An 18148-nucleotide genomic window follows, 5' to 3' on the forward strand; every position below is an offset into this window, starting at 1 on the left:
AGGCAAAAATACATCATATGCAAAAATGTAGATGACAGAGAGAACACATCTCTAATTGGTTAGGTGTTAAGTGTCTTATCTAATGCACATCCTACGAGGCGTGATGTCACCATCATCCCGGGATTTTACTCCGGATGTAGGCGCCATCTTGTTACACGAGGTAGTTAGTCGGTGGGAGCGGGTGCTCTAGCAGCCATTTTGAGTAGATATTGAATACAGGTATACACAGTAAATAGAAATTTTTACTATCACTAATTTACATTCATAACACAGAAATGAAGAATAACCCTCCCCTTATACAAATAATACGAACAGCCCACACACAAACATACACACAATCTGCACAAACGTAACCCGCTAACAATCCACATACATGCACACAAACCCCACATGCAGCCTTTCACATGCAATGCCCCAAACAGCCCACACACACTACCAAACACACAATGTGACATATCCATCCACACACAATTCCACAAGCAGCCCTCATACACAGCCCACATTCATATGTATCATACACAATACCATAAACTATTAATGAACATATACAATATAATAGCTCATAAACGCACAAATACAATGATGCAAAGCAACTGCAGTAAAAACAACACAAGCAGAATACGGCAGCATACACACCTAAATTTTAAAAAATAGGACCGGCACGCTACGGGACATCAGAATCCTATATCGGCACAGTGCTGCTAAAAGGTTGCCTACCCCTGGTCTAGGTCATGGGGCAGGCAATCTTCGGCACTCCATTTGTTGTGGACTACATCTCCCATGATGCTTTGATAGCAATATGGCTCTAAGAGCATTCTGGGAGATGTAGTCCACAACTTCTGGAGTGCTGAAGGTTGCCTACCCCTGGTCTAGGTAGAAACTTTCTGTTGCCATATTGGGAGATCTATGGATAAGAGTAACAGAAATTACCAAGCTTGCTCTTACACAAACGGAATATTGATATTGGGTGTTTCTGGTGAAGCTAAGTGAGGCTTCAGAGTCCTGCCCTCATTATCGAATGACCTAAAACAGATTCAGTAAGTGTGTTCTGTTTGGACAAATTCAAATGGGTTAGTCAAATGATGTTTCCTTTACAATGGATTAGACTGCTCTGCAGACATGTGCATTAATACGTTCTCACGTGTTCAGTCATGCTTGCTCTAAAATCCATGACAACACAGAGCGCTGTACTTGAACGACGGAGTCCGTGCTGTTTGGAGATGAGTGGATCCTTTGTTGGGAAATAAATAAATGAAATAAATACTTCAGCTATCATCGTGTTAGCGGTTCTCACAGATATTCTGAATGGCGTACTGTTCTCGTAATGGCAATAATTACAGATAAAGGAAAAATATAGGTTCCTCCCAGGATGATTCCAGTTTTCAAAGACTTTCTAAAATTATCAGTCAAGAGTTTTTCTATTTGAAAGTAAAATGAGTTTAAAGAAAAACGGTTGTACAGTTTGCCCATTGATTTTTCTTCCACTTTCCGATGTCCTTTTATAGAGGTATTTTAACAATAAAAAAGAAAAAGGTAACTCTGATCTAGTGCACAGATAACATTCATTAATAGAAGTTAAACAAGGAAGTCCATTCAAAGTTAACAAGCAGATAGCGTGAAGCTGGGATCATCAGACCAACAAATAAAAGTGTGGGTGAGAGGGCGAACTGCAGACCAAAATAAGGAAAAGTTCACCCCAACCCTTTTTACATTTTTGTAAATAGCTCTCTAAGTGGTGTTCCTCATAGACCAGATATGGATAAAGGTTGATACCCAGATGATTTAAAACTATGCTGTTTTGCCACAGTTCTACATAGCCGAGTTAAAAGGACGTGCCACGCCACGCAGACTACATTATCTAATTAAAGTGGTCTGGGTGCCGTGGCCCTGTCCCTTTAACTCTGCAATGTAAAACTTAGCAGTTTTTTGTTTTTTTATAGAAACTGCAAAGTTTTCCCCTGCAGGGTTAAGTCCACCTCTAGTGGCTGCCAGTGTGACAATTCCCAGTGGCATTTCTGCTACACTGAGTAAAATATGGTGCAGAAGCTCCAACAGGGTGGCCTATCAATGCTTTCCTATGAAAAAGTTTATTAAGGTGCTTATGGCACTGGATGCGCATGCACGTCAGGTCCACAATGCATGGGACTGAACCATGTCGCCTATGATATCACGGAATGTGGTGAGGTCAGCAGCACTGAGGGTGACTTGGAACTGGAAAAGGGTGTGTAAAACGTTTATTTTAATGCACACTGGACACACACTCTCTTTAATATAATTAAGGACGGGGAAATTATAGTGTGGGGAATACAGGTTTATATTACTAACGCTATAGTATTCATTTATACTAGCAAAGCATCGTGGAAGTTGTAGTTCCTCAATATTTGGGGATCCACCTTTTTGGACTACCTTTTAGTAAATGCTTTAGATGTGATAAAAGAGGAACTCCTGAAAGCTTGCCACTACAAATTTCTGTTAGTCCAATAACAATGTACGGTAATACAAGAAACGGCAATTTCATACTTCAGTATTTTGCTTCCAGTTCTTGTGATAGGAGCAGGTGACAATGCAAACCAAGGTATTTATCTCTTCTACTGTCAATAAACAAAGTACTTATTAAGTTGGATACAAACATTCCAACATCTACAAAAAGATCAAAAACACGAAGCTTCTGGAGTAAATCATTTCGTATTTTTATTCACTTAGTCTCTAGCTATTGACATCACGAATGCTGCTTTGTTGTAGAATTAATCCTTTTTTTCTGCCTACATCTAATGGTTTCCGCTGCCAAACCCTTAAGCCATTTTTTTGAAAACTACCCTAATTACAGCATAACTGCACACCAAAGAGGCAGTGTACGTATTGTTACAGGGGTGTGCCTGCAAAACATGCTTAAATCAAGTGCGATGGGAACACTGATATATTTGGAGATGCAGAGACGATCGTTCATTCTACCCATGCTAACATAATAACTTAGAAAAAAGAATTCGTGCACCAGGAAACAATTTATATTTCACAGGTTAACATTTCTTGGAGTTACCATGTACATTTCAGATATAACAGTATTCCTATTGGCATCATACATGTTCATGTTTGATACAGTTATCTCTGTAGACCTGCTACATAGGCTAGCTTTATTCCTAAACACCACTGGTATCTGTCTGCCTTTGTTTTATCGATCAGCAATGTTCCAATTTAGGTGAAATACAGCTATTGGTCAGTTAGTGGCATCTCCGTTTGGATAAGGTTAAAATCCGGCTGCCATTGATTAGTATTAGTGAAGGTTGGGGTGGTGAGTGGCCTGCATTACTGCTGCAAATATTAAAAACGCCATTATTCTCAATAAATGCTTTTTAACACCAATTAGCATTTGGTAAAGCATCTGACAAAATACTTTCGCTTTATTCCTAAAACAATCTTTTAAACATACACACTCTTGACCTTTACATGAAGCTACCCTTGCCTAACTTACCAGGTAAACTATGACCCAAAAGGCTTTAAATATTGAATGTTGTAGATCTTCTATACAATCACAGTCAGAGTTCCCCCTAAAGTCTGGTTGGTTCTTAAAACATTGCCCATTCTAAATAAAAAACGTGTTTGTTTTAATTCCACTGGGCTTCAAGTGATGTGTTCAAAGAATAGATATTGTTTGCAGGATACATTTTTATTAAAACTCGCATTCAGTAAAGGAAATAATCACAATCAAGAACTGGCCATTAAACATATATCAGTAAGAACGATAAAGGAAATCATAGTACAGTAGGGGCCGTTTAAATACGGAGAGAAGTGTGCCAGTTATTTTGTGACCTTTTAAAACGTTGATCAACTTTTCTCTCCCTGTAGAAGTGCTGGTTCTTAATTAGTTCTTGACAACTGTGCGAAACGGCTTCATCAAATCCAGTTTGTTCAATGCAACGCTTAATCTAGCGTGGAGGCGTTACATTTCTTGGCGTTGCAGAATGCTGAAAGCCGCAGCTGGCTTGTGTTCAGATTTTGCATTCGAAATCAGTCTGTTATGAACAGATTTTATAGAATATATTGAGGCCAGTCCGTGTGCTCACATTTTCTCTATATTGTGCAATTAAATTTAGTGATGTAATTGTGAAAAGGAAAATACAGGAGAGGTGGCTTGTAAGAGAGGTAGAGTTTTTGGCATCAGGTAGTCGGTAACTTTTTATTCATTAACTGATCAGATTGGGGCTAAGCAAAACTCTCTACTATACCAGCACAGGGGAATAAAATAAAAAAAAAGGTAAAATAAACATCATGAATTCTTTTGCAGTGTGTTTTCAATCCATGGTTCACTCCCTTAGCAGTCATCGTATATATTGCTTCACTAAGTATTGAGCGAAGTCCAGACAGCTGCCTTATCAGTGCCTCTTATGCAAAAGTACATTTTGGAGCGCTCATCGATATATATATGTGAACGTTTCCCCATCTCAGTGGAATGGATACTTTGAATTCCACTGCTGTATTTCTTCAGCTTTTATTTGGCACTTGCTCTTAAAGCAGAAAATATACAGGCTGGAAATGATCAAATGAAGTTTAAACATTTATCAAGCATGCAATAATCTTGCTGCTATAGTGTATTGAAGTTTTTAGTGATTTGGAGTTTATGGGATGTTGGATGGGCCAGAACTACAGCCCACAGTGAGCGTCTATGCCAGGTCGGTCAGACATACCGGCTTAGCATATAAATTTTGCCTCTGACTAAATGGATGCTGATTGGCCGGCTGGGTCGCTCAAACAACGCCGCAACCAACCAGTGAAGTGTGGCTGAGCTGCTGGGCTACAGGGGAGAGAATTGTGAAGAGACAATAGGGGTGCATAAGGAGGAAAGTCAACACACACACACACACATACTGACATTGCATACACAGAGGAACACTTAACACTCATACTGATATTGCACACATGCAACAACACCATATTCCCACATAATGAGTTTTTCCTCTTGTTATTGTAAAATAAATAAATGGCTTTTATCACGTTTTGTGCAGCCTATTGTTTGGCCATCAATCCCTACTTCAATGTACAATTCGACCTTCCATTACAAATGAGTTTGGCACCCATTGTCTGCAATAGATCTACTTTGCTCTGCCATTCATTCGAAACATGCTATGCAAACGATCATTAGTCTAGACCACATGCTATTGAGTCAAATCTTTTATTAAAATTTCTGCACTTGGCCTCTTGTAACAGATGTTGGGTGGGTCAGACTTTCCAACAGTTAGAATGTTGGAAAAATCTATGCTGTCTGTCTCTTTACGTAGATGTTAAGAAAGATGTGGTTGGACTTTTGCCATTTACACACGGGAGATACATCCACATGAAAGGGTAATGGTTTGTATTGGGGACATCGATAAAGCATTATGCTTTATGTTACACGTAACATCCTAAAACAAACAAATCTGGTCATTACATTCACCGTAACCAGATTTGGAAGCTTTAAACTAAGCATATTCATGATTACTCCAAGATATCGCCTTGTAATAATTGTTTGTTTTTTGAGTGAACTTACTGTGTTCACTAGCCATCGTTAGAATTCTCGTCTTTTCCATTTGTCTCAAAGCACCAAGAAACTATTCGGAGCACCTCATCAAAATAGAATTTCCCTTTATTTCTATATCTTTAACATGACTACCTTTTTTTTTTTATTGCTGTATAAGGAGGCAAAATTAAGTTATTGTATGGACATTGTTTTATCATTTGTTCTGTTTATACTTCATAGGGACAAATGCATTTTTTTTAGATCACAGAGGGAATGAAATTCTAGTTGAGAAATTAGAAGTTTGACATTAACTCCATTTAGAAAACAAATATTTAAAGTAAGTAATTATTAATAAAATTCACTTGACTAGAAAAATACTCATATACAACAGCCCAGAGGAAGCATAAAAAAAAATGTTCGTAGCAAAAATAAGTATCTTTTTAATAAAACCGAATGAATCAGCACACAAACCACACAGTGACGGAGAACTGCCAGGAAAGGATTCACTTTCACATAGTGACCTTTGGCCGTGTTTAGAAGGGCTGGGCTCTACGTGTTAATTATTCTTATATAGAGTCTGTTCTAGACATATTACTGTCTACAGGTTATATATTCACCACGAGCAGCTCTCTAGCTGTTCTAAAGCTGCACTTCCTTTGATGCTTTACGGATTGTTTAGTTCTGCAATAGGTGCAGATCTATCTGTAGACCAACCCAGGTGTACACGAACGACATTGCTCATTGTCGTTTTCATTGGCTACACAAGATGTTTCACGTTTGGTGCATGCGTTCGTGTATATCTTGTTTAAAGGGTAACTCCAAGCTCCATGACCATTATAGTGATTTGAAGCGGTCATGGTGCTTTCTTTATTAATTGCTGCATGTGCGGAGGTTATCTCTTCTGTTGCCGGAGATGTAACTCCACCTCTAGCAGAGTCATTGGGGTGTAGTCACTCAGCCCGGATCTAGAACTCTGGGATGGCTTATTGCAATCATGCACAACTTTCATAGCACAGAATTGCCTGCATCTGCTGCAAGCAGTCAGCCAACCCCCACCCAATGAATGGCAGAAGCTTCTTTACTCTGGGAGCATCGAAGCGTGGAGGGGACCCGACTAAGTGCACCATAACCACTACAGAGGGCTGCATTTTTGTACAAACACACTATTTGAATTTATAGGCAATAAATTAAATAATTGATCAGAAAAAAGTAGGAAAGAAGCCCAGTGTTGTGGGTTCCTGGTTAGTATACATTGGTACACTATGTAGTGGTAAATGAAAAGGTGTCTGGGTGCATGCGCAGTTAAACAGCGAGCTCCAGTACAATTAAGTTCAGAGGAATGCACATGTATAAACATGAAAACTTTACACGATTCCTCTGCGACACGGCCATGGAAGTATAAAGGAGAAATGTGGCAGTCGCTGAAGGCTCTTCCCTTGGCATTTTGGGAGCTCACATAGGCTTACAACTGATTTCAGCTCACTAGAACTGTAAAATGATTCGCTAGTACAACACAGGGATTTATATATTGTAACATGAATGGAAAGTTTGGGGGTTGACCTGAATAAACCTTGTCACACACTAATTGCTTCATGACAGTGCTTTAAATATCACACCTGCTTATCCATTCCCTTTCCAAACCTTTTGTCTAACCCATTGACTAACACATTGTAACACATTTGACATCTCCTCCATCCCCTGCTTCTACATCTGTTTCAGAGAGCGAGCTTTCACAGTGTAATCCTACCCCATCCTTCATTAAAAAAATCCACCAGTTGGGTGTTGAAGAGCATTAGTAATACCTTGGATGTAATATCTCATTGGACACCACGCACATCCGTGACGGCACCGTACTGGAATTCTTTCCCCCCTCCCCCCATGTCGTTCCAGAAGTCATACAGCTGCTTCAGTGATTGCACGACGTGATGTTTACTTTGTATACCGTATACAGAGGATGTAAATTACAGTCAGCGTCTGTAAGCAGCTTAGCTCCTGTCAACTTATTAGGCCGATCATGTTTTTTCGGGTGACTCATACAGTGATTTGAGTAATAAATTCAGTTTTTATCGGACTTGCCTGTTTCCATGAAGCTGTCCAGATGAACAGTGCCAGTACTGCTCCAAACTAATTAACTCTGTGACCATAACCACACTAGGCAAGTTTACCATCACACTATGGATTACCGCAGCGAATTGGAACTTGGGCCAAAATGGCGGAGTTAGAAAAATTCTCAGTTTTAGCTTAAGCCGTTGATTCAGTATTTTAACCTGAATTTTTCAGTTTGGGTATCAGTTCATTGTTTAGTATATAAACCCCCAATGTAGAGGCTTTTAAAAGGGGTTATCAAGTGGCAGTGATTGCTTGATACATGACACTGCAACTCTGTTCAAGAGTATAAACTAAAGTGACATTAGCCAGCCTGAGACTATGGTTCTGTGCTGAGTAATGATGCGGACGGACGTAGAGTTACAACTCCGGTTGTAGAGGGGTGAAAATCCTTATATACACCGCGTTTGACCATGACCACTTCAGTTAAGTGGAGTGGTCATGGTGCTTGGAATAACCCTTTAAATTTAAATCTCCTAAATGAAAGAATCTTTGGGAGAAAGAAAAACCAAAACCCATAAAGACTGCAGTGGATTTTTATTATAATTCCTGCGTGTGACATTGCTTTCTAGTAGTGATATTTTACCATTTGATCTCTTTCTGAGCGCTGCCTTTAGCAGATGACCAAATATTTGCTTGACCAAATAAAAAATACAAAGTTTGTTTGTTGCTCTTTGCAAGCACACTTTAAAAATATATATATATACATTTCTGCTGTGTGATTTGTTTGTGTATAAGTGTATAAATAAACCTTGTTTTTTGTTTTGTTTTTTCTCATCTGCCAAATTTTAGAGGAAACGACTTGCAGCAGCTGCTCGGGGTCACCAAGCGTTCACTTTCTTAGCCAGTTAACCAACGTGTTTTATGATATTCAAATATTTATTCTATGATAACTTCTTGATTTTTGATAAAGAAGACCCCGTGTTCTAATGCCATTGGTTGTATCTGATAAATTTATTATAGCTTCCGTTTATATTGCAATCATTTATAGGTTGTTAAAACAGATCTGTCACGTTTAAGATAGGCGTATTCTTGCATCACGCAAAGTAAATGTTAATTGATAGAGTGCTTTCAGCCATATTTAGTGAGAGCTGGTGAATATCTATCATCTATTGTTTTTATATTCCTCTGTTTGTTTGTTTTTTCGTTTTCTTTCAGTCTTCACAAATTGTAGTGAAAAGGTTTAGTAAAATGTGCTGGCTGAATAGTTGTTTAAATCACTGCTTGCTTGTAGTTTGACAACACGTCGAAGAAAAATGCTGCACGTATAGACTCCAGGCACCATGACCACATTAAATCGCTGAAGGGGTTATGATGATTGGAGTAACCCTTTAATCAATGTCAACTTTACAAAAAAAAGATATATTTTTGCAGTGTGTGGAAGAGGTTCATTCAGTGTGTGGAAGATGTAGATCTCCAGATGTTGTAGAACTACAGCTCCAATGATGCTTTGCATGCCTTTAGACTGCATTTAGAATGACAAAACATCATTTGAGTTGAAGTTCTACATCTGGGGATCCACCTGTTGGGCAGCCCTGACATAGAATGTCACATGTTACAAGCCTATTGCCAAATATCCTTATTCTATAATTGTAAAATGCTGTTGAAAATGTTTGTGCTATAATAAATCCCTAGGGACCAAATGGTTAATATTGCTATGGACGGGCTGAGGTGTCCTTTTCAGAGATGCAATCACCGTGGAAACCACGCTCAACGATTCCCTAAAATGCTTTAAAATTTTAGAGTGAAATATCTTGAAGCACTCCACTTGATCAAACCATCCTGACTTGCGTCTTCGTATTAACAGCGGCTATTACCTTCTGGATATTTCTTTTAGAGGAAATTACCGAGTTTATCCTATATGAAAGCATGTTGCTTTCTCAGGAAAAGGGGAGATTTTCCTTTTGAACTCGTGCTTCCTGAGACGGAAACTCCTGTAAGTCGGCAGGAAATGAAGAATGCGAAGCGTAATTGCTTCCTTCAAACATCTCTGAAAAACAATAGTTGCATTTTAAACTTGGTTTATATCTCTGATGGGATAGACATCCTCCAGTGCTGGGAGGATACAGTTGGCTTTAGTTAAAGGGAAACAGTGCTGTAAAATGCCCCCCTATAGTGTAACGCATTATGTAGGCAAAACATGTCTACTTGAATAGATCTAGAAGCTGCCATGACCACCTTCACCATTCAGGAGCCTTTAATTTGGCTCTAGAGGTTCTGATCCAATCCCATAAGCCTGTGTCCTGCAGTTGTTTATGGGGCAAGTAATTTATCAGGTTGGACAAGCAAACTTGGCTCTATTAACTGATCTGAACTATGCTACCGTTGCAATTAATTTATACAAGCCTTGGTTCTCCGCTTTGTAAATTAATGTCATTTGAAGTGTTCAAAATTGGCACAAATTATCTCAATGGTTCACCGTCACTATTTTTGCCCGTTTCTGTCCCTTTAAGTGAATTCCTAGTTTCATTTCTGTTTCTCTGCCGGGGAGGTCTCTCAAAGGAAGTCGTAACGGATTTGTGCACCTGTGTTCTAAATCAGCCGTGCAGTTAATCACCTACGCTGACACTGCAATATGAAAATGAAACTGGGCATGGTCGCAGAATACTACTTGAGCAAACCTTTCCTGACTCCGCTGGAATTTTTCAAAGCGTGCAGTAAATATTGTTGGATGGAGATGTTTGTTAGCATGGAGCACTGCTGCCTTAGAAGTCTTCATGTAACTTTCAAATAATCTTTGCTCTTCTTCCCAACATCCCATAATGCATCAGTCTGTACCTTACCCAAACAATCCGTGTGTGCCTTAGTACGAATACATCTTGTGTAATTTGTGTGATGATTTGACAACAGACTTACAAAATGTTGGCCTAATATTGCTGAGCTAGGCAGAAAGTCTCCATGTCTATTAGTGTGATCTTGTTTTGTAGATGAATGGTTAGCTTTTAAAATTTTTGTATTTTTTTTTTTTTTGGTGTTCAAATCTGTCATCAGAAGAACTCGTTAATTCTTCCTTATGAGAATGTCAACAAATAAGCCAGCTCCTCTACTTATATTGTTGACAATGATGTCAAGTCGTATCTTTGTACTTTGAGAGCCAAGAGAAGCACTCCTGCCCACGCAGTTCTGTTCTCAACAACATAACTTGTTCTTTTGTAAACGTCAGCGTTATGACCAATATACACAGTCTGGCAGCGTTAGTCTGAGCGAAAGCGTGATCTATTGTTTATTATGTACCCATATCAATATAAAAATATGTGGCCATATCAATATAAAATCTATGCTGGAAATCCGTTTTACTGGCATAGAAAGTTGTCTTTTTTTTTTTTTTTTAGAAGCAGTGTAAGAAAATCCATAATAAAGCTCAAAAATTTAGAATTTGGCAGAAGCGCTAAGATTTGGCAGCAATTCGTCCTTATGGTTATGTTTTTTAAGGCATTAGATAAGCCTTTACGTAGACAAGTAGTTGCAGTGAATGTCACAAATATGCCTTAAATGAATGTTCGTCCAATAGCTGGTTTAACACTTCGAGTTCCATGCATTGTTGTGCAATATATGTATCACACCTCCAGTACTTAAAGGGTCAAGTCTGGCTGTCAGTCTAGTCTGTAGTGTTAATTGTACTACAGACTGAATGCATACCTACTGCATTGTCTTGCATCAAGGAAAAACGCTCTTCCTAAAATTGTTTCAGGGTAGCATGTCGGTGCATACTGTCACTGTAGCCAGTGGGGCTACTTCCGGCTTCCTGCTAAACTTGCTTTGCTCCATTGTCTACAATTCTTACCCCCAGGGAAAATATTTTTAGAAAGCGTAAAACCATCCTCGCTTCTGATTTTTACCTGTCGGAAACTTGATGTCAAAGATATATCTTCAATGAATCTTTTAGGCTTAAGGCAAGGAATGGAAATGGAGCCAGCTATTGGCAGCTCCCATCCTACGTTCTATGCATATGCTAACACAAGGAATAGAACGTTTCTAGTGTAAGTAAACAAAAATTGCCGTGGGACCTTCAAAGCCTCCAAGAAGTGCTGAATAAGCTGTGTGTTAAATTTCCAAGGCAGTTAGGTCTGGTAACAGTGTCTCTTGCTGTGCTGTGAGCAGTGGACGCTTTAATAATATTATTCTTTTTACATTTGGTCAGTAATTTGAAATTCATTTTCAAATATCTGCAATTATGAGACCATTGGTGAAAGGACGTGAATGCTAAAGAGTTCATTAATTTTATCAAACCTGCAGATGCATGAAATACCAGGCTCCTCTTAACCCCTTAAGGACCAAACATCTGGAATAAAAGGGAATCATGACGTGTCACACACGTCATGTGTCCTTAAGGGGTTAAAGGGACACTCCACTGCCCAAATACAAACTAAAATCACTGTTTAGTAGATATACCGCAAATGAACTTGTCTGCATTTAATTCTGCTTTTGTTTTTTTCCTTTTTCAATTGGGGTTTATTTAAAAGCAGCTTGCAATACCTGCAGTGCTCTTGACTGCGGCCTTTGCAAACCCTCCCCTTCTAACCCCGCCCAGGCTTTCTGTGGCTGTCCAATCAGACTTTTTAATGTAGCTCAATTAGAAGTCTTTGCAAGACAGGTGCTCTGGGCAATTGCGGTCTCTAGAGTTTAGCTCTGCTAAGCGAACCAAACCAGGAAGTAATAGGACATGTGGTCTGCTTAAATAGCTGGGTGAGTGTAATAAGGTTAATTTATAAAGGTGTCAATTACTGTTGAAATTTGCATGTTTTGCAATATAACGAAAGAGGACACACTCTCTTCGCACACTTCGCAGCTTTTCAGAAAGCTAAAGTGCTTTAGGGTCTGGAGTGTCCCTGGGTAAAGGCAAGCTAACATGGTAGGTGATATTGGTGGATTCTGTTTTTGTTGTTTCTTGTAGTTAAGCTTTTACTTTCTAAGTAGACAGTGGACATGACAACTGAATTAAAACTCACATTAACCCACGGTGTGCTCATAAAGTGTGGTTTGTGGGATATGTTAATCAGTGCTACAGAATGCCTATATCTATCCAAGGTTGTCTAAGTCGTCCATATATTGTGTGAATGCTATTGTTCCTATATGGCAGACCTTTTAGAGATTTAAAACTGGTTTAATTAAAATTGTACTTTCTGGCATATTGTTCAATAGTGAATCTTTTTAGTGTAAGTCTTTGATTTTCTTCCTAGTTGTAACCCTAAACAGTGAACCAAGGATTTTCTGGAGTGCACATACTCCAATACTGTGAAAGTGTTACAGAAATGTTGTGAAACGTGATTATATTTCAGAGGCTACATGCTATGATAGGTGCTGTGATAGACAATTGTTGAACAGTTGGTTTCTAAACCACACAATGCAAACAGACTTTGTTTCTGCCAGCGAACCTGTCTTGGGATATCGTTTGGGCAACCATATGTAGTCCAAATGAGCGATATGGGTCTAGCCCCCTACCACACTATTCGAGTTGTTAGAAATAGAAAGGAAATCGATTAATTTTTTGTTGTGTACTAAACCACTGAGACAGTGTTGTCCATACTATGTTTGTTTTTGGAGATCCATTGTTTAACCTCTGAAGTTATATCATATTTTTCTGTGTCATCTCCATACATGTCAACATGGCCCCATACAAATTCTGTGTGATTAAAGTTCAATATGTTAAAGCACGTTGTCCAGATGTTGTGAAGCAGTTAATCAGTTTTTCGATCTGTTTCTTCACAGACGAGCGTGAGGCTGTGCAGAAGAAGACCTTTACAAAATGGGTGAATTCACATTTGGCCCGTGTGTCCTGCAGAATTACCGATCTCTACATGGACCTTCGAGATGGACGAATGCTTATCAAACTACTGGAAGTACTTTCAGGGGAAAGACTTGTAAGTATAAAAACCATACAATAAAATGTATGTGTCATTGGAAAGCAATGAATAGGAAGGAACCCTTGGCTTTACTATGATACAATCGACATTCTTAGCCAATCTCTGCCTTACAAGTTGGACATAACTTTTATTGGTAAAGTCAGTGTAAATTCTACGAATCCGTGCGGCAAAGTTGAAGAAGGTCTCTTAGTGATAGGGGGAGACTTTTTGCACTCCCAAGCAATTTGACAAAACGTTGGAAAGGCACAGTCTCTTTGCACCATAACCAGTGCCCTGAGTGGTAGTGGTTATGGTGCTTAGAATATCCCCTGAAACGTTTAGCCAAAATCAGGGTATCGGTCTTACGCTTTGTTTAGCTTGGTCTATGGAGTGGAAAAAATACATTCTATTGGTCTAATTTATTTTTTCTCTTTCTGAGAATTGCACAGCTACTTATTTGTTTATAGGTTGCCATGGGTTCATCACCATAAGCCATAAAGAGATTGTGAAAGACTTGATTCTTATCAGTCTATTTCCTCATACCTATAGAGGCACTTTCACCCTCTTACCTACATCTATTACTACTTCAGACATGTGCTGCTGACTAAGAAACTGTTTGAAGGTTCATTACAAGATCGTAATTAAACAGGAGTCTACATGAACATCATTATACAGAAAGATGAGAAAAGTACACGTGCAATTATCTTTACATTAATTGCAGCTTATATAAAAGATTACAGGGGATATTAAGCGCTTTGTAACTAGAACACACATTTGGAAAATAAACTGTAATTACACACGGACCAGCAGGATTTTGAGGCTCGATGCATGTTTTTTGCAGATATTTTTGTTCTCTGGAAGAGTGCTGTGTTCGTTATTTAACGATGAGGCCAAGTATGGTGGAAACAATATGTCCTATAGGGGTCTATATTAATTTAGTATTTTTAAGGTTGGGGATGGCTAATCTAGAACTCAATGGTGATTTAGTACTTAAAGTCCCCCCCCCTTTTTTTTTTTTAACAAAACACTTTCATAACTCTCCCCCAATGACCTATAATAATCTAAGCCCTTCCCAAAAGCCTGCCCTATGCTCAACCCCCTAACATGTTCTATGAGTAACGCAATTTTTTTTTTAGTGAATTCCGAGTATTACGGTATATAAAGTTATATTCATAAACCCTACACTTGCGGTATTTACCCCACACCAAGCTGAATTAACCCTTTATTTGCGGCATTAAACCTGCACCCAAACCCAGAAACTATTCTGTATATTTAACTCCAAATATGGTTTATTCATGTGGCACTGTTACAAAAAAAAGTAAGTGGAAGGGTTATATCTGCCAATACTAGCTCTGGGCTAACAATGTGAGCGTGTCAAAATCACACCTGGATTTTTTTAAAGACCCTAATGGGTGCTCCAACCAAGTCATCTCTCCGCACCCCCAGCAACACTCACACTTCCTAAACTTTGTTTCTTACACAGTATAATTTTAGAATGTATTCTAAAATGCTCTCCTACAATCCCAGAATGCAATAAAGGCTTATGTGAAATAGATTTAAAAAAAATAAATAGGATTGTTTATGAAGCATAGAAATTCTGACCTCCAAACACACCAAATCCACCATCTTGTGCAATCTAATTGATATTAGTGTGTTGCTATCCCTGAAATAAGGAGCATAATGTGAGTGGATCCATTACTCCTTTGGTACAGTATATCTTTAAAGCAGTAGCTCATGTTTCTCTTCTCCTACAACTATAGCATTACACGAATGTTATCAAATCTAATGTGGTGTCCAGTGTCTGTTCTCGGTTTATGTGATACCACAGAAAAGCTTCATTCCTTAACGGGGACTTTTGGCTAGTTGGGGTACGACTCCTTTGAGATTTACAGAGTTTTATGGGTTTTCCTTCTGGCCTGTGTGTGTGTTTTTTGTGTTTGTTTTGTTCTTGATTTTTATCCAGGTCCCTTCCAATGCAGCAATATGTGATTCCCTGACTCCAGCTTTCCTGAACCCTCAATCTCCCGAATGGTTCCAAACCCACAAGCTTCTTTTCAGTTTGGAGAGCATAAATGTATTGCGTGCCTTTGCTTGCACATCTTCAGGTCAACTGCTTTGAGTGCAAATCCTTTGTTGCCATAGTAACCTGCTTAGAAACATTGGGTTTAATGCATAAAAATGTACGCATTTGCTTTCCTGTGCCTGTTTTGTGCGAACGCGCAATTTTCCTATGTATAGAATGGCTACCCCACCTCCGCCTTTTCTGTTCTGTGACAAAATAATACGTCTTGTAATATAATTTTCCCACCTTGAATGCATGGTGCAGTTTAGAGCAGTTTTAAAGGAGGATATTGCAGAATTAGAAAAAGTGCAGAGGCGAGCTACAAAACTAGTAAGGGGGATGGAAAACATTAGTTATGAGGAAAGGCTAGAAAAACTGGAGTTGTTTCCTTTAGGGGAAAAAAGGCACCTCAGAGGGGATATGATAGCACTATACAAATCTATACAGGGCCCGTACACACCGCTATGTGCTAACCTGTTCATTAGCAGGAATATACATCAGACAAGGGGTCACCCACAGAGATTGGAAAAAAGGCATTTTTCCTTACAGCAGAGGAAAGGGTTCTTCATAGTAAGAACAATAGTGTGGAATTCTCTGCCTAAATAGGTTGTTTTATCAGATTCTATAGATGATTTTTAGAAAGGGGTTGGATATTTTTTTTTTTTTTTGGCAGAAACCAAGTCAAATATCAATATCACTAGGGAAAAAAGTCGCGTTTGGCAATCTGAAGGAATTCTCTTGATTTCATTAACAAATGAAAGCTGGCTTGTCTGCCACTCTGTCAGTTGCAGAAAATGTTGTCATAAAAAAATAATCTTTATTGGGAGCAACAAATATGTGAACTAAAAAGTTATTGAAAAACTGCTTTCATTCTATTTTGGCAGCTCCACGCACTATAAAAGTAATAAACAAGTTTATTTCACGTGTTTACACAACAAAGGGGTTTATTCATTCAATGTCCAAATGTAGAGAATTTCAGAATGTGGGCCAAAATAACTGACATGGAAAAATATATCTAAAGCTTGATATGTTTGATCCTGAATTTTGGAATTCATCACAGCTCCCTGCTTCGTGAATAAATGCTAAAGGGTTTAATTCCCTCTTAGCGCTATGATGCAATGCATTCTTTATAACTTTTTTTTTTTTTTCTCATAACAAGTCCAGATATGCATGTTAAAAAGTTGTGGTATTTGTTTAATAAGCACTTTATTGCTACAAGGAAATTTGTCATTTGTCATTTTAAATCAGCATTTCACTATTATTACCCCATATACGGCTATTCACAAACCAGGAATTGACTGAGAAATTTCACATTTAGGGCTGAAAAATAGCCAAATTGGAGAGACAAAAATATCAAATTTAGCTATTTTTCCAGCCTGGCTGTCTCGCTTACAATTATCAGATTCCGTGCAGTCCGTTAAGTCCATGAAGAAGTTAACTTGTTGTTGTTTATATTCTCAGACTAAATATAGATTTAAATGAGGGCATTTTAAAGCACTGGCTTTTATCACCCCCTTCACCTCCTTTTGGTGTACCCCACATTGTGCCCCACACAGTTTCTGAGAAATGCATCAAAAGTCTTGGCTTGTTCTTCTTCCTTTTTTATTTTTTTTTAATTATATAATTTTTTTTTTTTTTTTTAACATATTTTAGAAAAGTGAGACACAGTTCATGGGACTTTGTCATGAGACCAGGGTCATCTGGTTTGACAGAAGGCTTTGTATCCTGTGCAATAGGCCTGGCATTCATCCTAGACTAAGGCTTATTTATTACAACTCTAAAATGCTTCCTTTCTGGCTTCTGTTATATAACTTAACCAAGAATGCCTCTCATGGCATTATGGGAGAATTGGGGAAACCTGATTTCTGGGAATTGTTGTGACCAAAACACTCTTCCTTAGTTCTGTGACTTGTAAACTTTTTTCATGTATGTACAACCGTAAAGTTTAAAAAAACAAAAACCTAACATGCATTTTTTTTTGGGGGGTGGGGGGGGGTTATATATGATTTCTTTTGTTTGAGGTTTTTATTTTTCACATGTGGACTATAAATTATGCTTGGTATTTTTCAAGATGTTTGTTATAGGATGTCAAGTCCATTGTTCTTTCCACCTACTATAAGTAACATTTCCTTGTGTCTTCTGACTTCAGCCCAAACCCACCAAGGGAAGAATGCGTATACATTGTTTAGAGAATGTGGACAAAGCCCTGCAGTTCCTGAAAGAGCAGAGGGTTCATCTGGAGAACATGGGGTCTCATGATATTGTTGATGGAAACCACAGATTGACCCTGGGTCTTATCTGGACGATCATCCTCCGCTTCCAGGTAATGTCTCACGTCAAATAACCAAGATTTAATTTCTAATGGAATGTTGTCATTGGGTAATAATGGAGATATATAAAAAAAAATCAATCCAAGTTTTTCTGATTGTAGTGTGTTTTTTTTTTTTTTTTTTCCATTACTCATTCTGTGGTTTTCCTTTATTGGCCAACCACAGCCTTTGGATGCCTTTGCATTTATGAATGTTTACTCTCCAACATTATATCCTCTTCAAAAGTTGACTTCTAGCATGTCTGTTGCCATCAATAAAATCTGAAGTCATGGAATCCGAACAGCCATGTTGATATATAGAATTGCTTTTTATTGAC

General features: G+C 38.4%; 1 protein-coding gene across 2 annotated transcripts in view; it reads left to right on the plus strand.

Annotated features, from left to right (window-relative positions):
* The window catches only part of SPTBN1 (spectrin beta, non-erythrocytic 1), a 140691-nt gene that overhangs the window by 70883 nt on the left and 51660 nt on the right, over positions 1 to 18148 (plus strand). For both annotated transcript variants that reach the window (XM_063443971.1, XM_063443972.1), the window contains 2 exons: positions 13307 to 13458; positions 17652 to 17825. In XM_063443971.1, the coding sequence (XP_063300041.1) occupies positions 13307 to 13458; positions 17652 to 17825 (326 nt within the window). The remainder of the gene's footprint in view (positions 1 to 13306; positions 13459 to 17651; positions 17826 to 18148) is intronic.

Source organism: Pelobates fuscus, chromosome 2 (genome assembly GCF_036172605.1).
Source record: "Pelobates fuscus isolate aPelFus1 chromosome 2, aPelFus1.pri, whole genome shotgun sequence".
Classification (NCBI taxonomy): Eukaryota; Metazoa; Chordata; class Amphibia; order Anura; family Pelobatidae; genus Pelobates; species Pelobates fuscus.